Source organism: Neomonachus schauinslandi, chromosome 5, assembly GCF_002201575.2.
Source record: "Neomonachus schauinslandi chromosome 5, ASM220157v2, whole genome shotgun sequence".
NCBI lineage: Eukaryota > Metazoa > Chordata > Mammalia > Carnivora > Phocidae > Neomonachus > Neomonachus schauinslandi.
In genome coordinates this window covers 130,395,651-130,417,143 of record NC_058407.1, presented here as the reverse complement: position 1 = coordinate 130,417,143, position 21,493 = coordinate 130,395,651, and the positions used below count along the sequence as shown (strand labels likewise).

The following is a 21,493-nucleotide window of genomic DNA, read 5'->3' as shown; positions in this document are numbered from 1 at the left end:
AGATGTACTTCCTTCCAGGTGCTTCCAGATGCTTCATTCCTAAACCCATCGCATTCTGGTATCTGCCCTCGAAACTTTTCTGGAGCTTCAACAGTTCTTAGCTGCAACATTCATGCTTTGTGCTGCGGTAGACACTGCTGTTCCCCCCAGGCCCTCTCTGACACCTTCTATTCTTGTTTCCCTTGCTCCTTCACTTGACTGATTCTCTCCTTCTCTGTCGTTCCTTCTGTTTTTCTCATGGACTTCCTTCTTCTTCTTCTTGCCTGTGGCCCACTTTACTTTGTTCTTTCTCCCCAAATCCTCCTGCTCACTCCTTAGGTTTCAGTTGTGTGGTGATGGTTTCCAGCTCAGATTTCTCCCCCAGGAGCAGACCAGCCTTCCTGGTTACTTGCTGCCAACTTCCGACTGGATGCACTGAGGCACCAAAAACATAGCATTTCCAAAACTGAACACCCGGTTACTTCTCCCAACATGGTTCTTCTTCTGTTTTTGAATCTGTTGATGATGAGACCAGAGCCTCCATTTTCCAAGGTAACTTGGCAGAAGGCAAAGGCTGTCTGACTAGTGGAATCGGGAGATTTTTATTTGCCATAATACCAGCCTGGGCATCTTGAAAACTAAGCTCTAAGGGTGTCCATAGCTCCAAAAGGGTTGTTTTGAACAAAACTTAGGGAAAGAGAGACTCTGTCCAAAGGAGTCTCCTCGATCCTCATTTGAGCTCTCAGCATCTTACAACTTCTGGGCAGCATCTACAAGTGTGGAGCTCCTCCTTGGCCAGACGCCAGTGGCCAGCAGTACCAGAGAAAGGAAAGATGTCTACATCCTCATACACAGACATCCGTCATGGGCTCCAGAGGAAACAAAAAGCCATGAGATACACACAGATATTTTGCTTCCCAGAGAGATTAAGTGATTATTTTTGAGATTTTTTCATTTCTCGAGTACCCAGCACAGATCATCCTGCATCTGAGTTCTGAGCTCTGTCCTCACAGCGTAAAAAGCTCCCAGCATTCCCAGCCACACTCACCGAAGAAACTCAGGGAGGAGTGACCCCTGTCTCCCTACCTCGCAGCCTCCCCCACCCAACAGCCAGCCTGTCCCCAGTCCCCGACCGTTTACCTACTAACATTTCTCAGTTCCTTACCCCCTTCTCCGTTCCTGCTGCACTCTCCATACTTGCCCGCTCCAGAGCCATCTAGCTAGAACCCGTGAAAGCGTTTGGGGGCTTGCTTGGTACATTTAGCACTACAGAACTTCTTGCGGTTCCCCACACAGAGCAGGGTATTTTTCATCTTTCTTTTCTCGGGTTGTACCACCTGCCTTGCAGTGCCTTCCACCACCCTGCCTCTTCATCAGAGGCATATTCATATTCACCTTCTAAAATTGTCATCTGTTCTTGGGAGAGGCAGTCACAGCCCACCTCCCCATCCCTACCCCCAGCTGGTCATCCCTCTTCCAAGCGCCCAGAATACACTGTTTGCATCCGTGTTGGAGCACTTGGTATGCTTTGTATATCTGTCTGTAACTGTCTTCTCCCACAGACCAGGAGTTTCTTGGAAATTGGCGTGTGTGCCCCAGCCACCTTTTTATCTCAACTGCCAAAGAGTAGGAGATGTAGTAGACTGAAAATAAAGATTTGTGGGGATATATTCAAGGATTCAGACAGTCTCTTAGCTTTTCAACCATGGACTGATTTTTACTGTTTGAACAAGCTTTCCTAGATTTGGAGTAGTATCCAAATAGAATTTAATTGAGCTACTTTTATAGAATTGCTTTCACATTAGGAGCAACTGTGTTTTTATCAAGTTAAAAAAACATACAAAAAAAATCCTTAAAATAAGAGAGTTAAAGGAGCCTACAGGAAGCTTGCACTTTTATTTTACTTTTTTGAGTATAGTTGATGAGGAAGCTTTACTCTTAGCCCTATAGTAACATTTAAAATAAAGAAAACTGCATTTGGTGTGGAAGTCTTTTGTCAAAGATTGCTTTTCCTCCCTACCCATTGCTCTTGGTATTTTACTTAATTTTAGAGGTAATTTGAATAATAAGAAGATGCTGAAAATAAGTTGCTTAAAGGATTTGGAAGATCTTACAGGTGGAGTGACTAAAATTTCCAAATTTGTTTTAAATAATATGAAGTTGGTCCCTCCACAGTCTATGTAAAAAGGAAATGTGGATCTTTTTAAGACTTGTATTATCTTTATAATAACAGATGTACCACTCTATACTCTGAATAAACAAAAAAAGGATAGCCATCAATTTGAAAATGAAATTATTAGAGTAGCTTTTCTTCCAAGGCGCACTGATTGTCCATCCGTGGCTCTCTGTCCCATATATAGTTAGGATTTTAATAAACAAGGAGTAAATAAGAATATCTGGGAAACAAAACTTGTAAAACCCTGATCAGGATATAATAGGTCTTTAATAAATGTTAGTTACATGTTTCTTCCTTTTTTTTTTTTTAAAGATTTTATTTGTTTATTTGACAGAGAGATAGCAAGAGCAGGAACACAAGCAGGGAGAGTGGGAGAGCGAGAAGCAGGCCTCCTGCCGAGCAGGGAGCCCGATGCGGGACTCGATCCCAGGATCCTGGGATCATGACCTAAGCCGAAGGCAGATGCTTAATGACTGAGCCACCCAGGCGCCCAACATGTTTCTTCCTTTTAATAAGCTAACTGGACATTTGTTTTATTATTTATTATTTTTTTTTTTTTAAAGATTTTTATTTATTTGACAGAGACACAGTGAAGTGAGAGAGGGAACACAAGCAGGGGGAGTGGGAAAGGGAGAAGCAGGCTTCCCACTGAGCAGGGAGCCCGATGCGGGACTTGATCCCAGGACCCTGGGATCCTGACTAGAACCGAAGGCAGACGCTTAATGACTGAGCCACCCAGGCGCCCCTGGACATTTGTTTTAAAGAAAAATATTTTTCACAAAGATGTTATATACAGTCTTTTGCATCCTTTGGGTAAAACCAGGTATAAAAAGCAAAAGGGCTTTTCAAAACATATTTTGAACAAGTGCTACTAACTATTGAAGTACTTGGCTTTGTGTCTTAAATCTTTTTTTTTCTGATTATAAAAATAATACATAGTATTTTTTTGTTTCAGTTTTTTAAGATAAACTGTCTAGAAATGTGTAGCTTAGGACATGAACCCTCCCCTAAACCCATCCTTCTGATAATACTCATTGCTGGCTATTTGCTGGGGAAAAAACAAGACAGGAGCATCTTACACATACGATTTTACAACTGGCCCTTCTTTAACATAGCAGCACATCATAGACTTGACATAGACAGGTCGACATGACATGGTATCTTATTATACTGTGGTATCATAACTAATTTATCTTTTGAGTTTTCAATTCTTGGACATTTCAATTGTTTCAGATTTTGCTATAACAAACAGACAGCATCCTCATATACAGACCTTTGTGTGTTCGAATGTTGCGTGGTCCAAAAATATGAACATTTAAAAGATTTTTAAGAAATTATTATGCCAAATTATCAGCCATAAGTCCATACCAATTAAAGTTCCCTCCACCAGAAACGAGAATGAAATGACTATATGTAAGGATTGGTCAGGGCACCTGGGTGGCTCAGTTGGTTAAGCATCTGCCTTCAGCTCAAGTCATGATCCCAGAGTCCTGGGATCGAGCCCCACATCGGGCTCCCTGCTCAGTGGGGAGTCTGCTTCTCCCTCTCCTTCCCGCTTGTGCTCTCTGTCACTATCTCTGTCTCTCTCAAATAAAAAAATAAATTCTTAAAAAAAAGAAGAAGAAGGATTGGTTAAACCTGACAGTGCTAAAGTTCTAAGGGACTGTGGGGCAGCTAATGAGTTATTTTATGTCCGTGACTAGCCTGATGTCTGTCCTTTATTGACATATCCATCAGGCCAAGTTTGTAACCATCAGGCCAAGGTTTGTAACCTTTCTCGCCCTTCCAGGCCATTCTTGGAGTGACAGAACAGTAGGTAGAACTTTGAGGAGACTAGAGGACCAGACTCTGAAGCAGCCTCTAAAACTCACAACGGGGGCACCTGGGTGGCTCAGTTGTTAAGCATCTGCCTTCGGCTCAGGTCATGATCCCAGGGTCCTGGGTTCGAGCCCCGCATCAGGCTCCCTGCTCAGTGGGAAGCCTGCTTCTCCCTCTCCCACTCCCCCTGCCTGTGTTCCCTCTCTCGCTGTCTCTCTCTCTCTCTCTGTCAAAATAAATAAATAAAATCTTTAAAAAATAAAACTCACAATGAAATTCTGTATTTAGGCTACGAAGTATGTAGGAGTTGCATGACCTTATCGTTTCTTCCTTTTTTTCATTCTTTTTCTCTCCTTCTGTTTGAATGATCTTCACTTTGAGTGCGACTCTGAAGTCAGTGGAATAATTCCAAAAGTCCTTTTCTGCCTCAGAGAAAATTTTAGAAATATAATTTCATTTTATTTTACTTTACTTATTGCTTTAAACTCCCTTGGACTTTTTTTTTTTTAATGGATCTTCTTCATAAAAATCCTTTAAACACTAAAGCAGCCAAAATGATTGCCCATTAAATATTTTATCAATGTTAAGTGTAACTCATTTTTTTCTTTGGAGCATGAGAAAACATCCTTTTATCTCATCTCCTGTTTTACAGTTTAACCATTGGACATGTTCTTTTCCAAACAAATTGTTGAAATCCCCTTCACTCTCATTTTGGAAGATCATCTTTATTATCAAAGATATAAGATCAAACAGTCTAAGAGGAGAAGGATCCTGCAGCTGTCCAGAATAGGCTACATATTATGCTGTATATATACACAAGCCAATTGATATACACGCACAGTAACTGTCAGGGTAGGCTACATAGCAGAGTATATAAGTGAAGTATATAAGTGAATGAAAAAGTACATGTGCATGTAACTTGAAAGTTTAGCATATATACATGTATGTATATATACGCACATGTATTTTTTCCTGTATATATATATACATCATATATACAATGTATATTCACTTATTTTAGCCCACAAAGATGCCAATACATATATGTGTGTATATCTATAAATATTTCGCATGCTGTTTACAGAGGAAGATAAGAATTCATGGGAAACATGGTGATTTTTGGTGAAGACACAGCAGCTATTATCAGATTTTAATATCTTCTGAAGTAGTGGTGTTGGATTTTCCAAGCATGACTGCAGTAATAACTGAGTTTTATAACACTCCAGTGAGATACAAATCTCAATCACAATCTTGTTCATTTTTCAGGTTCACTGAGTATCATCTTATTGCTTTGAATGTTTTCAAATAACTGAGATGTTCTTTAATCCAAAAATCAATGAATGAGTGAATGAATGAATGAGTTTCTTATCTTTCATAGTTAACTTGCAACTTTAGCGTATTTTCATCTAAAAGCATGTTTTTCTAAGTAATTAAGCATCCTCCTCAGAGAGGAGTATTAAGAGTAAAGTCTCACTGTGTTGAGTGTTAGTTGTATTTGGCTTTGCCCTTCCTTACTAAAGGCACCCTCTTACTTGCTGGAGAGAAGCAGAAGCCTTTCTGAAATGACAAAATCTTTTAGTATTTCTGACTCCAGAAAATTTAGTTTTTGGAAAGAACCCTGACAGTGCCCTAGAGAACACCTTCATGGGTTTCCGTTTTTTAGAAATTGATCTGCATTCAACAAATACTAATGTTGATTATATACGTAGTACAACTGTGTCGAAGGAGATAACACTTATGCAAGTGGTAAATTGGAATCAGATGTTGGTTCTCCTCTCAGGAACATAGATAGAAATAATCACAGTGGAAGGGAGAAAGTGTTAAAGGTACATCCAGAATTAGATAGAAGTTCAAGGTGATTACTTCCAGCTAGGAAGAGTTAGAAAAGCCTGGAGAGGAGAATTTGAATAGAGCCCTAAAGGTGAGTAAAATTTGGAGATGGAGAAATGTGAAGAGGAAAAATAAAAGCAAAGATGTATTAAGGCAAATAACCAAAGCACATTTACTTTAAGAAATGTTAATTATTCTGTTGATATAAGAGTGCACACGTGCCCTGGATTTTTTGTGTTTTATGAACCTCAATGATTCTGGATAAAATGCATATTACCAATATTTTTAAAAAGTTTTTATTGTGAACATTTTCACACATAACCGAATAAGCTCATAGACTTTGATGTACCTAGCACCTGATAGATTTAACAGTTAACAGAAGGCTGCCACACTTCCTTGATTGAATCCTTCTCTTTTTTCCTGCCCAAGTCCTGGCTAAGCAAATCCAGGCCCAATGTCACTTTACATCCATGTACTTTAACATGCAACTTCCAAAAATAAGGTTATTTTCTTGTGTAATCACGGTGCCATTACCACACATCAAGTATGGGAACATTTTCTTGCAATTTACTACCCAGCCCATATCCAGTTGTCTCCCTTTGTCTCAAAAATATATTTTGACAGTGGCTTTGTTTGAATCAGGATCCAAACCAGACTAAGCACTTGGAATCTAGAGCTCTCACCCTCTGTCCTGCTTTTTGCCATGCAGTTCACTCCTTGAAGAAACCAAGTCATTTTTCCAGCGAGAATGCCTCTCTTTCTAGATCTCTCTGCTTCTCTCGTGTAGCGTCATTTAAATGGCTATTCTATCCCTGTCACAGGCATTTAGCTCTGAAGACTTATAGTTCTAAAGATGTGATTAGATTCAAGTTCAGCTTCTGTTTGACAAGGATATTTTGCTGCTCTGTATTTCTACCTGCCGTCAGCAGGTACCTATCTAGCTGTCATGACGCCATGAATGCTGGACCAGTCATTTCATTAGGAGTTGTGAAACGGTAGATTTTTTTTTTTAATTAAGTCATTCCTTTCACATTTATTAGCTGAAATGATTTTCTTCATCAACTAGGGCATTTTGGTTACCCTGAAATAGAGCTCATATAAGAGACAGGATAAATGCTTAATTCTTTCTTTTTACTTGCCAAACTTTAGTCTAAGGAGTTGGTGGAGTTCACGCCGTAGTTAATCTCCTGTGGTGATTGTTGAGTTTTGGTTTTAGAAAGTACTCTCTCGGGACGCCTGGGTGGCTCAGTCGGTTAAGCGGCTGCCTTCGGCCCAGGTCATGATCCCAGGGTCCTGGGATGGAGTCCCACATCGGGCTCCTTGCTCAGCAGGGAGCCTGCTTCTCCCTCTCTCTCCCTCTGCTTGTGCTCTCTCTGTCAAATAAATAAAATCTAAAAAAAAAAAAGAAAGTACTCTCTCGCTCTCCCCCTCCCCATCATCTTCCCTCTCTCTACCTCTTCCCCCTGTTCCTCCCTTTCCCTTTCTCTCTCTCTCCCCCTTCCTCCCCCCAATTCTTTTGAATATCCAAATGGTCCCAGCTTTGCAGATGGGTCTTTGTGTGGTTTTCTGGGATTTATCACAACCCCATTCATCTTTGATAGCTTTCTCACTTTCTGGTACGAAACGTTCCTGGTTTATCTTCTATATTTCCTGACCACAGACCTGAAATTAGTCATTCCTTCAAGGAACACTGGTTCCTTTTTATGGGGAATGGTTTTTAGGAATCACAGTCTGGTGCTAGAGGTACTCATTGCTGCTGGGGATGTCCTTGCTGCTAGCTAGGGCTTTACAGTGGAAACAAATTATAAATTTATACTGTTATTTCCAGCTAAGATTTAACATTAATTTCTTTGAATTTATTTCTGCATCTTTTCTTTTACATTAGAAGTCTTGATTGTTAACAGCATTAACATAATTACTTATTTGCTTTATTCTACAAGAGCTATATGAAAAAGTAATGCCCTTTTAGTAATGATTGTTACTAGAAGCAATAATACCACTATTACTTGTATAAATAAGACTGCTGAATAAAGTTAAAGATCACATGGTTTTTTTTTTTTTTTCATTCCATTTGTTCTTAAGATAAATCCCCTATGGATGTGTGACCAAAATGCCATCCTCCTAAATTCACCTGAAATTATTTTTTTGCTGTGTGGTTATCACCAGCGTGATATACTTGGAGGTTCCTTTATTTCCATTTATTTTCAACTTGTAGGCATTTTTATAAATTCGGTTTGTTGAATATGTGAAAAAGTGACTTGACTCCAAAGTTGAAGCTCTAATAAGATATATCCAGACAGGTCCTGCTGTCATGTCTTTCCCCCTACCATTCCTATTCCTTTCCCTATAAATAGTGACCATTTTTTGTTCCATTTTTAAAAAATTATCCTTCCACTGTATCTTTTTGCAAAAATGAAAAAATATTCATTATTTATTATTTATCTGAATATTAATACCCTTTTAAGAAATTTAACAGATTTTGAACATTTGACAATACAAGTATAATCATTTGGGTATCTCCTTTGGAAATGAAGATTTGACAATGGCTATATTTTCCTCTAATTACTTCATGCAATTCGTTTCATTTTTCAAATAGGTCATGCCTGAATTAAAAGATAAAATGTTTTCTACTTGATATGTTCTTGGACTATGACAAGATAAAATATCCGTTTTATGAGATGATGTAAATATTCAAGAGGCAAGCCATGAGCTTGAGGAATTAAATCCATTTACAGTTGTGTTAATTATATGAATGCTAAAAGTTGAGCTGTGAAGATCAAGAAGAATAAGCAGTAATGATTGATTTGAACAATCAATATAAAACCGATTCTCATAATTGTATTTGGGTATTTGTTCCTTTTGATGAAATGTGAAATATGGAAATGACACTGTTACAATTTGGCATTTGAAGCACTGATACTCTAAAACATAATTTCCCCTAAATTTTGAATATTTATTTATATACCTAAATGAGATAAAATAAATACTTGGTATATTTCTTACTTCCATATAACCACTGACCCTAAAACTTAGCAACTTGAAGCAATAAACATTTGTTACTTCCTAGTTTGCAATGGGTCAGGAATCTGGGTGGTTCTGACTCAGGTCTCGCATCTAGCTGCTGTGCAGGGCGGCAATGAAGGCCTCGCCAGGGCTGGAGCATGTGCTGGGAGCTCACATGCATGGCTGTTGGCAGGAGGCTTCCATTGCCAGTCACGTGGGCCTCGTCCAAAGGCAGCTTCTGTGTCCCCCTGATGTAGCAGCCGACTTCCCCAGAGACTTCCCTGACTTCCCCATGATCCAAGAGACAGCAAATCAGAAGCTTCGGTGTCTCTTCTCACATAGCATGGATGCTGTCCACCATTGTTTTCACAGAATCCTGTTAGTCCTACAAGTCAGCCAGCCTGTCTTGTGAGGGGACACACAGTGCAGGAAGACTAGGAGGTGGGGTCCTCGGATGCTGACTGCCATACTTTGGGGTAGCATTTCTCTCTTTCTTGGTTTTCTTTCTTTTCTTTCTTTCTTTCTTTTCCTTTCTTTTCTTTCTTGATTTTATTTATTTATTTGAGAGAGAGAGTATGAGCAGGAGGAGGGGCAGAAGGGGAAGGAGGAGCAGGGAGCCCGAGGCGGGGCTCGATCCGGGGACTCCAGGATCATGACCTGAGCTGAAGGCAGACACTTCACCAATTGAGCCACCCAGGCACCCTGGCATAGCATTTCTAGGACTTTCAAAATGAAAATAAGAAAACAAAACTGTGATGTTTTATAAAACCACTGTGACTGCATATTGGGTCACCACTGTGACCCAATATGCAGTTTTATAGTAATATGAAAGTGAAATCTCAGTGGGCTTTTTGTATGTGTTGTAAGGAGTTAGTTTAAAATGCAGCATGGGAATTTGGTTTATATGGTATTTCAAAAGGTACATGGTATTTCTGAGATTGGCTGAAATGTTAAATCTGAAGAAGAAAAGGGAGTTGTGGCTCAAGGAACATTTTTTTTCTTAAATCAAAATGGTTTTTCTTCCAAACAATGAAGAACTTGCCTGTCCCGAAGTTTACATTAAATTCCTGGAGGTGATTAAAATAGTTTTTACCTATGGCTTTATTTTGTTACACTTAAAAATGGCCGTTCACTTTTAAGGGTGAATAAGTGAACCATTGTGAGGGAACTTTTGAACTTTGTATGCAGGTTAGTAGCCAGTTATTCGGACTTTGATAATTCAGGTTACTGGCTTCATAGTATTTGCACACAGTAGCTGAATAATGAGAATCATTAAACCCCCTGGGCAGACATATCCAAATTGTGTTTGCCTCTAACCTTGGAGGCTCTGTGTGGCTGGAGAGGTGAGGATTGGTTCTTTATTGACTTGTCAAGCTGTGAGTTTGCCTTGCAGGCCAAGCAGCCCATGACCCATTCTATTTCTTTCACTGTTTTGTGGTGGGGAAACAGGTAAAGAAATCCCACTGAAAATCCCTCCTTCTACACGTTTTTATGAATAACGCCAGTGTTTATCGCAGTTAGGGCACTCTGATCAAATCCTCCAAAAGATGTAATGTTAGCAGCATGGAACCATTGTGGGACACAGCTGTGGGCGGTGTTGGTTACTCTGCGCGACATTGCTTATTCAACAGAAAGCTTTGGAGGGGAACCTGCTCTGCAGTTAAGTAGGGGAAAAGGTGATACTTCAGGGAGAAAAATATGGAGACACAAAACACTGTTTAGAAGTATGGGGGGAACAGTAAAGATTGGCAGTGAAGGCCCCTAGGAATCCAAAGTTATTTTTACAATGATCATAATTAGGTTAGGTGATGATAATTTATCTCACAAGCTATGAGAAATTACATCATGGTGAACTGTTTATTTTTTCTGGAATGTGCAAAATTGAAGAGATAATGAAAGGATTGTTCTTAAAGCTGTGTATCCGGTTACCACAAAAGTCACCTAGCAGCTAAAATCAAAAATAACTTTTCAAGCTCTCGTGTATTTTCTCATAAAATGCAGAGGAATCGGGAAAAACAAATCACTTTAGTCACTTTAGTGACCAGTCTAATCTCTTGGAAACAAAGTTAGGACACGTTTTGTCTATCAATACTGAGTACCCACTTTAATGTTTTTCCTTTTGCCACTCGGGAAATTTGAATGAGAAACACACACACGTACCTTTAAGAGGAATAATTCACTTGAAGTAGAGGGGAATATCAGGCGTTTTGGAAGGATTATTGTTATTATGAGTAATTTTCATCAAACCACTGTCTGTCTAAATTGAAAAATAAGATATGTATGAGCAGGTAGATCTCTGAGATTTTGGGCCCTGCCCCCATGAAGTGATGACCTGTCTCTACATCCATTGGCTGTACAGCTAATGCTAAGCCATTCTCGGGGGTACCATTCACAGGCCTCATAGGTAAGAGAGAAATCTAAGAGAAGTGAAAGAGTCAGGCAAGGCAGATAATGTTCATTATGTGTTTGGTGGAGCTCAAAGCAACTTAAAAGCATTTCCAGACAATAGTTAGATTGAAACCTTCAAGATGTGCTTGATCCTGACATTGATGTGATCATCATTCTTGGTCTGAGGGTCAGTTCCCAGGTGAGGAAACCACATCCATGCTGGCAAATAGAAATCTCAGTGGTCTTGGAACTCTTTTAAGTATTATGTTAGGAAGGTAGGCAGGAAGGAAGGAAAAGAGGAAATTGGCCTAGTCCAAAATCTTGTAAACAGACAAAAATATTCAAAAGTAAAACACTTATTTTTAAGAATTCTCAATGTAGTATTAGGCCTTACACTTATTAAAGTTGATGAATATGTATTAAGACACTGTTTTATACTGCAAATAATTCAAAGACAAATAAGATACCCACCTTACTCCCAAGAAATGTACTGCCTAATGTGGATGATGGAGACAGATGTGCACATAATTGGGACACAAAGCAACGGCACACATTTTATTCCTTTGAAAAGACAAGACTGTGAAGCACCTTAATACCTCGGTTCAAATTTATGATTTTAATTATGTACCAGAATAGCATAACTTTATGGGGTTCTCCTCCCTTGACCCTTTTCTTGTTGATCTATGTTAATGATGATACACTCAGCTTAGATACACTCACTTGAGCAGCTTTTGAATTTAGCTTGGGGCTTCTACACCCAGACCATGGTCAGCATTTGGCTGGAAGGCTTTAGCCAGGCCATTGTGTTTTCCCAAAAGTTTACTAAATAAACTATAACATATGTACAGAAAAGTGGACAGATCATAAATGTGCAGTTCAAACCATCATTCACAATTCCCAGCAACATTTTAGATGTATATATTGTGGCAAGTGTTTTTAACTTAAATCTTTTATTACACAAGTTACATATGATACCAAAAGAAAAAAAACACCTATCACTATATCAGACACCTGAAACTAATATAACACTGTGTATTAACTATACTGGAATTAAAATGTTAAAAATAAAAAAATTTAAAAAAAAGAACTGCCTGTAGCCCCACCATGCAGAGCCAATTTCAGGACATTTTGGTGTGTATTCTTTTGAACTTCTTTCTAAATACACACTCATCCATTCTTATTTGCTTTTTTTTTTCTTACAAAAATTGGATTCTCTTACGCATAGTATCCATAACTTGTTGGGGGGTAAACATCATTTATGTATGCGTGTATCATCTCTTCAGATAACAGTGGCATTTTGTTTATCTTCATTTATTTAACCGATCCCCTGTTTGGGGGTATTTTAAATTATAGTCATTGTAGTTTTGGGCAATCATAAACAATGCTATAAATAATATTCTTTACCCATATCTGTGCATAGTTGTCTAATTATTTCTCAGAATCGATTTCTATACATGGAATTGCTGGTCAAGACTAGTACATTTTTAAGGTTTTGTTAACCATTTAGAAGTGCTGTACAACCATCCTTCCCATTCCCCCATCTTGACATCTTTTTAATTTGTATCCAAAAAGGTATTTTATTGTTGTTTTCATGTTCATGTCTTTGATTACCATGAATGTAGAACTTTTTTTTTTTCTGTTGTCGATTTTTGTTTCTTTCGCTCTCTATCACCTGCTTGTGTCCCCTTTGCTCACGTTTAATAAGAATGTTAGTCTTTTTGGTTTTGATTTGAAAGAACTCTTTATGTAATAGGAAGTGAACCCTCTATCGTATGTTGCAAGTAACTTTCCTCCATTTTGTCTTTTACCTTTGCTTAAGATATTTTATGGTATTTTGTTTATGATATTTACAGTTTTTGCCCAATCAAATCAGTGTTTCCTTTTATGGTTTCTACTTTTGCGGACATACTTAGAAAATCCTCTTCTACCCCAAGATTAAAAACATATGTTTACTCGTTTGTTGGGGTATTTTAATGGTTTTACATTTTCTTTTACCAAATACTTAATCCTTTTAGAATTTATGATTTGCGATATACCCTGTAATTTATCTTTTTTCCAAATTAACTACACCATCTTACAACTCAAAGCTAATTGTCAATTTTGTATGATCATTGTCTATTAGATCATGTGAATACCATTTTAGGTAATAAGTTCAGTTGTTAACCTCCAGCAAACATTTTCCACTGGAATAGCTAATAGTAAAGTTGAAACAAAGTGATAATCAGAGGAACAAATTCTTTGCATGTCCTTTTGTAAGTCCCCACCCATCATTCCTCTGAGTAGGTAGGAGATAGAAAATGTCCTTCCCTCCAATAGCCCCCTCTTGTTGATATCTTAGATTTCCAGGCGTATTTCCACCTCTGATCCTCACATCACAAGGCTGTTTCTTCTTCTTGTCCTCCTCCTGGTCGCCCCCCCTCCCCCGTCCATTGGCTCTGTGGAACCCACAACCACAGGTGCCTGGGTCTCCCCATCCCCCTAACCTGTCTGGTATTTCTTTGCTTTATCTCCTTCTCGCTTTACTGACATCCCATATTTTCCTCTCCTGTCCTTTATCTGTCTTTCTTCCCACATCATAGTGCATATGACACAGTGCAGTTTTTTCTTGTAATTTTTGTTGGCTAGGAAAATTTCCTCAATGTATCATTTCTTCTAGGAAACCACTACTTGCAGGACCAGCTTTTGTTTGTTTGATTAATAAAATTAACTATGTTCAGATTTGTGAGGTGACTACAAGTGCCAGTTGCCATGTTAGGTGCTGAGGATACAGAAACGTAAAGGCTTTGCATTCCTTTGAGGGAAAACTAGCATCGCTGGGGTAACAGGTATGTGTACAGACTGTGCAGAGTATTTTTCGGCCTGATGGACTTGTTTGCTCAGTTTCTTTCAGTGTGTTCTTGAAAAGAATAAATAGTCTGTATTTGTTGAATACAGAGTTTTTTAAATGTCCATTGGGTCAGTTTTGTTATTTTTGTTACTTTGTTCAAACCTTATATATTGTTACTGGGATTTTTTTTTTTTTTAAGATTTTATTTATTTGAGAGAGACAGTGAATGAGAGAGGAGAGAGCACAAGCAGGGGGAGGAGGGGCAGAGGCAGAGGGAGAAGCAGACTCCCCACTGAGCAGGGAGCCCGATGTGGGGCTCAATCCCAGGACTCCGAGATCATGATCCCAGGACGGGATCATGATCTGAGCCGAAGGTGGATGCATAACCAACTGAGCCACCCAGACAACCCTTTACTGGTTTTTTGACTGCTTACTCTCTCAGTTCCAGATAGATATCCTAAAATCCCCAGTTACACTTGTGGATTTGTCCATTTCTTACAGTTCTCTTGGTTTTGCTTTATATGTTTTAAGGATATGTTTCTAAGTGCATTCAAGTTTTAAATTGTTATATGTTCCTGGCACATAGGGACCTTTTATCATTATGGAGAAACCTTCATTACCACTGGTAGTTCTTGCCTTACAATCTGTTTTGTGTGCTGTCACGTTTCCGTGTGTCCACATGCCACTTTTGCTGGCCAATTCCCTCAGCCTTTCCGTTGCTCTGTTATTAGACATGCCTCTTATAAATAGCATACTGTTAGGTTTCACTGTTTTACCCAATCCGACAAGTAAATTGTTTAGACCATTTACATGATATAATTATTGATCTTTAGAGTTATAATCCACCTTATTTTGGGTTTTCTGTTTGTCTTATTGTTCTGGGTTTCTCCTTTCCTTCTATCAGATTGGTTATTTTTTTTTAACATTCCATTTTTCTCCATACTAGTTTAGAAGTTATACTTCATTCCTAATCTTTACATGGTTACCTAGAAATTACCACATTTTATTATTATTTTTTTTTAAAGATTTTACTTATTTGACAGAGAGAGACACAGCAAGAGAGGGAACACAAGGAGGCGGAGTGGGAGAGGGAGAAGCAGGCTTCCCACAGAGCAGGGAGCCCGATGCGGGGCTTGATCCCAGGATCCCGGGATCATGACCTGAGCCGAAGGCGCTTAATGACTAAGCCACCCAGGCGCCCCTAGAAATTACCACATTTTAAATTTAATACCTTTTTTACCTTCTTCCAGATAATAGAAGTGCATTAGAATGCTTTAGCTCTATTCATCCCCTGCTGGTTTATGTATTATTGTTTCCATGTATTTTATTTAACTTTATTTAATTATATTCAACTTTACCAACATGTCTATCATTCCTCCTTGCATCTCAGACCTTCTGATGGGATCACCTTCCTTTTCCAGAAGTACTTCTTTTAGAACAGAGGTGCTCAGAGTGGTGCTTAGGCCCTCAGGATATCCAGCTTTTCAGTAGTTTGTGTGTCAAAGTGGATAGTGATGAAATAGGAAGCGTTAATAAAACACTTTCTCTCCATACCAAAATATAATAGTTGTCTTGAGGAGAAGTATTTGTGTGATTATTTAAGTTGCAAGCTCAACTAGCAGCTTTTCTGAAGATAACCATTTTTACTTGAAAGAGCAACTGACAAACAATGGTTTTCCAGACTTAGATATTTAGCCAACGTTTCCCCAAAAATGAAAAAAGGAAGCCTTTTACTTCAGGGAAAATACCTGTGAATATTTGTTATAAATGATAAAATGGCAACTTTGAAGTAAAAATTAGAGTAAAAATTAGAGAAAACATATTACAAGTTGACAGCTCCTCAGTACTCCAAGACATTTTTGATGAGATGATGTTAACACCAACAAATGTGATATTTTAATGCTGTATAATGAAATGTGTAAATATTTGGAAGATATGCATAATTCAGTGAACCAATATTACAAACCAGTGCATGATGTTATAAAACCATGTGTGGGTAAAATAACTATTCAAAGTGCTAGCAGTTCAATGAATTTTAATGTAACAAAATATGAAAAGCTTACCAATATCGTTTCAGATTGTACATAGCGACTAACTGAAGAAACTATCACTCATTGCATTTGGGTGCAGTATTGAAGAATTTACACAATTATCTGTAAAGGCCGTTAACACACTCCTCCCCTCTCCAATTACTTATGCATACATTAAGGAGATTTTCAAAAGTATGAAGCTAGTGTTAGTCTTCTTCCGAATTGATTTTTAAAAAGTGTTATCTGTTAACATGTAATGGGTTTATTATTCTGACTTTTAAATGAATTACTAAGTAAGTATATTTTAAGTTCTCAGTTTTGATTTTTAATATGGCAAATATTGACAGGTACAATGCACATAAGCAAAAGTTCTTTGGGTTTTTCAGTCATTTTTAAGAATGTGAAGTAGTCCCTAAGACCAAAACATTTGAGAATTGCTACTTTAGAATTTCTTTTAGTAAAGATCCACTGTTGGCGGGGCGCCTGGGTGGCTCAGATGGTTAAGCATCTGCCTTCGGCTCAGGTCATGATCCCAGGGTCCTGCGATCGAGCCCCACATCGGGCTCCTGGCTCAGCAGGGAGCCTGCTTCTCCTCCTCCCTCTGCCTCTCTCCCTGCTCATGCTCTCTCTCTCCCTCTCTGTATCTCTGTGTCTCAAGTGAATAAATAAAATCTTTAAAAAAAAAAAAAAAAAAGATCCACTGGGGTGCCTGGGTGGCTCAGTTGGTTAAGCGACTGCCTTCGGCTCAGGTCATGATCCTGGGGTCCCAGGATCAAGTCCCGCATCGGGCTCCCTGCTCAGCAGGGAGTCTGCTTCTCCCTCTGACCCTCCTCCCTCTCATGCTCTCTGTCTCTCATTCTCTCTCAAATAAATAAATAAAATCTTTAAAAAAAAAGATCCACTGTTGGCAAGTCCCTAGATTTTCCTTGCCTGAAAATGTCTTTATTTCATCCTTGTTCTTGAGAGATGTTTTCAAAGAGAAAATGGACTTTTCCTCAGCACATGGAAGATGTTATTCCACTGTCTTCCAGTTTCATCGTTGCCATGGAGAAGTCAGCTGCCATCGGTTTCTTTGAAAGTAATGTTCTTGGGGTGCCTGGGTGGCTCAGTCGTTGGGCGTCTGTCTTCGGCTCAGGTCATGATCCCAGGGTCCTGGGATCGAGCCCCGCATCGGGCTCCCTGCTCGGCTGGAAGCCTGCTTCTCCCTCTCCCACTCCCCCTCTTGTGTTCCTGCTCTCGCTAACTCTCTCTCTCTGTCAAATAAATAAAATCTTAAAAAAAAAAAAAGTAATGTTCTTTTTCCCCTCTGGCCACTTTTCAGACTTTCCTCTTGGTGATGTTTTGTAGTTTCACTCTGATGTGTCCAGGTGCAGATTTCTCTTTCTCTATCTTGCCTGGGACTTGTTGGGCTGCATAAGTCTGTGGATTGGTATCTGCCATCAGTTCCATAAAAATCCTCAGATATTCTTGTTAACATTTGCCCTCTGCACCATTCTTTCTCTAGAATTATGATTAAATGTGTAGTAATTATTAAACATTATTATTAAACATTAAAATTATTAAAGGTTGTAATTTATTGTATTCTCTCCTTCCCCCTCCAAGCTACATTCTAGATCATGTCTTCTGTCTTCTTACAGAGTTTATAGTTCTCTCATTCTGCTGAGAGTAAATTTGTTGGTGTATTTTTCATTTCTAGGTCAGTTCGTTTCTTTTCAAATCTGCTAGATCACTCTTTATAACTTCCTATTACCTGCAGGTAATGTCATGCTTTGCCTTTTATTTTTTTTGAATATTGTAGGCTACAACTACATGTAGTTGCTACATAGTTGATAATTCTAGTCCCTGCACTCTTTATGGGTCCCTTTATTCTGTCTGTTATCTTCTGGTTCTCCCTGATGCTCTCTCTTATATTTGGTTTTCTTTGATTATGTGCTTTTTTTTTTTCCTCTTAATAACTATCTGCACTAATAATATAGGTAAAAGGCCTAGATTTCTTTGATTATGTGCTTTTTTTTTCCTCTTAATAACTATCTGCACTAATAATATAGGTAAAAGGCCTAGATTTCAAGTCACTTCCTCTCAAGATGATTAGTGCTGGGTACCTACGCACATTACAAGTCCAGAGTACTTTTTAATACAGTGTCCCGGACAAGCAGAGCTAAGAATTCACAAGGCCCTGATTCATTCTTCCTTAATCAGTATAGCCTGCTGGGAGTTTTTAATGTGGGATGGGAGTTCTATTAGACTTTCCACTTTGGCAGGCCTGGGCATTGAAACCTGTCATCTTTATCAAAACCAAAGATCAGATTTACGGTATGCACACACACCCTCAGGGCGAAACATCTGTGTTCAACTTACCTCTCTGGGTTCCTGCTTTCCTTTAGTTTTGATTCCAGCACCTATATTTCAAACCATTATGGGAAAATGCCTCCAAAAATAGTGTGTAACATTTTGGTCTAACCATGAAAATAAGGAGTGCTTGCACTGCAGATATAAATATGCCCATAGTAAGGTCTTTGAACTCCCACCTTATATGTAGGGCAGAACTCACTCAGTAAGCAGTGAGAGAGACAGCATAGTGTAGTTGTTAGGATCACAGGTTCTGAAATCAGACTGCCAGGGTTTAAATCCTGGCTCTGTCTCATAGTAGCCTATGAATTTGTACAGGGTACATAATCTCTGTGTGCCTTGGTTCATGAAAGGACAATAATCAGAGTTTTTAACCTCATTTGGTGGTTGTGAAGATCAAGTAAGTAAGGCAAGTAAACATTTAGCACGGTGCCTTCCATGCAGTTGGCTTTCAAGTGCTGAGAACAGTTGGGTACTTAGTAAGTGTTCAATAAATATTCACTATTAATTGTATCAAGCAGTACTGAGTGTCTCCTGCACAAACAGCCTCTGTTAAATTTTCTCGGTCTTTGGCTACATTCAAGTTAGGAGGGCAGTCACACTTGGATGAGACAAATGGAAAGCAATTAGAGAGCATTATTTGCTTACATCGTGGAATTTTTAAAGTAATTTAGTGTTGTATAAACTTCCAGTGAGAGTAGCAAAGAACCAGTGGTTTTTTGTGGAGGTGCTTTCTAAACTCTAAGCCTTTAAGAAGGTAGAAAGATGCCGGCCGGTAACGGTGATGCTAGGCATTACCATGAGCTAGCTACAGGCGTCCGTGTAATGCTGGTGCTCACACTTTACATTTAATGTTTTCTGACACGTTTCTGTATATCCAGGTTTTCACTGTAACTCTCAGAGGCAGCTGTCTGTATTTGTACCTTGTTGATCAGCAAGGCAGGGCTTGGAAAGTTTAGTGTGGGATAGTAGAAAGAGATGAGTTGGTGCAGTCATTTTAGGGAATAGATTGGGATTCCTGGTAGAGATGAGAATGTGCATGCCCTGCGACCCAGCAACTTTATTCCTGGGAATATAGCCTGGGGAAACTCTTGAACGTGTTTCCAGGTCAACATGTAACATTTACAAGGTAATCTATTTTACCCTCAGTAGGGCAGTGGGCACAAACCTTTTGACTTATTCATACCATGGAATACTATATAGCAATTAAGGTGAATGCTACAGATCTATATGTATCAGCATGGATAAATCAGGAGACCTAAAATTAAGTGGGCAACTGTAGGTAGACAAGTAAGTTCTGGAGATCTAATGCAGAGCATAGAGATTATAGTCAACATTACTTCATTATAACCTTCCAAGTTGCTAAGAGACTAGATCTTAAATGTTCTCAACACAAAAAAGAAATAAATATGTGACATGATAAAGGTATTTGCTGACGCTACCAAAAGAATCATATTATTACTGTACTGTAATAATCACTGCAATATACAAATATATCAAACCAGTACATTGTATACCTCAGACTTACACAGGTTATAGGACAACTATATCTCAATTAAAAAAATAACTAAGGAAAGCTAGTTGACAAGAATAAATATAGTGTAATATTATATTGTTTATATAGTTAGAAAACATAAAACAGTGATACAGTATGTATCGTTTGTGTGTATCTACAAAGAGCATACTTGGGGCTTGAGGACAGTGGTTCCTTGCAGAGGAGGAAGGGAGATCAGAAGTGAATGTGGCAAAGGGCGCATATCTGTGTACCTCTGTTTCCTAAGCTGTCTGGAATACTGCCTTCTCTCTGCTCGAAATTATATATAATATGTATGTGCATTATATATAACTGCTTTTCTTTCAAATAAGGCATCTTTTTTAAAAATGAAGAAAGAACTTGGAATCGAATAGACCTTCGTTCAAAGCCTGCCACCCATGTAGCCCCATTCCGTTCTCTAATCCTGTTTCCTCATCTATGAAATGGGATCATGGAAATTTTTTGAAGTTGTTGTGAGGACTGGGTGAGGTGATATATGTAAAGTGCCCAGGATGATACCTACCTTGGTACAGGTGCTCAGGCACAGTATTTTGAAGTGACTTTCCCGAGCTCACAGGGCTGGCCTGTGGCAGATCGAGGGTTTGAGCTCGAGTCTGCAACTGCGTGAGTTCTGGGGATGCACACTGCTCCTGGAGACCCCCCAGCTGCAAACGGCAGGAAGGGAGCCTCAGCTGCTCTTGCCCCCCCAGGGGAGTGCCCCTCTCTCCTGCTACTAACTCTTCTCCCCAGGCCTGACTCTGACCAAGTTGAGAGGGGAATGGGTGGGGAGCCTTGCTATCCCCAGACGCTCGCTCAGAAGTGTTTTGCTCCTGGATGCCTGGGTGGCTCAGTCGGTTGGGCATCTGCTGTCGGCTCAGGTCGTGATCCCAGGGTGTTGGGATCGGGCCCCACGTCGGGCTCCCTGCTCGGCGGGAGCCTGCTTCTCCCTCTCCTCCCGGCTTGTGCTCTCTCTCGCTAGCTCTGTCACTATCTGTCTCTCTCAAATAAATAAAGAAAATCTTTAAAAAAAAAAAAAAGTGTTTTGCTCCTAGAAGAAGAAAGTTATTTTTGTGATAATGTCTTCAGTGCCTGATTTGACTCCACTATCCTGTTGTGACTTCTCCTTTTCTCTCTCTTGTTGACAGCGTTATCAGCAAAGTGGTCCCAGCCCCGGAAGCTAAGCCGGCCCCTTCTCTGAGTAGACCGAAGACCCCACCGCCTGCCTCAGTCCCTGCCCCTGTCCCCGTGCATGTCACCCCCGCCCCGGTGCCTTCGCCGCTCCTCACGCAATCCACCGCGGCCCCGGCTTTGATGCCGGCCCCGTCCCCAGCCATCTCTGGAGCCGGCACGTCCAAAGCCCCGGTCCGAAGTGTGGTCACGGAGACCGTCAGCACTTACGTGGTATGCTGCCTTTTATTTCTGTAGTAGTTAAGGAAGAGCCACCTAGGAGCTGACTCTTCCACCGTGAAAATGTTTTCAATTAAAAAGCAGTGTCTTATGTCCTTACGGAATTTCAGAGGCAATCCTTTATGACTAGACAGATATTTCCACCGCGTTTT

At 39.5% G+C, this 21,493-nt stretch overlaps 1 protein-coding gene across 1 annotated transcript in view; it reads left to right on the top strand.

Annotated features, from left to right (window-relative positions):
* Positions 1–21,493, top strand: part of TAF3 (TATA-box binding protein associated factor 3) — a 176,277-nt gene that overhangs the window by 150,632 nt on the left and 4,152 nt on the right. Inside the window, exon 5 of the mRNA XM_021696695.1 lies at positions 21,080–21,335. Coding sequence (XP_021552370.1) covers positions 21,080–21,335 — 256 coding nt within the window. The remainder of the gene's footprint in view (positions 1–21,079; positions 21,336–21,493) is intronic.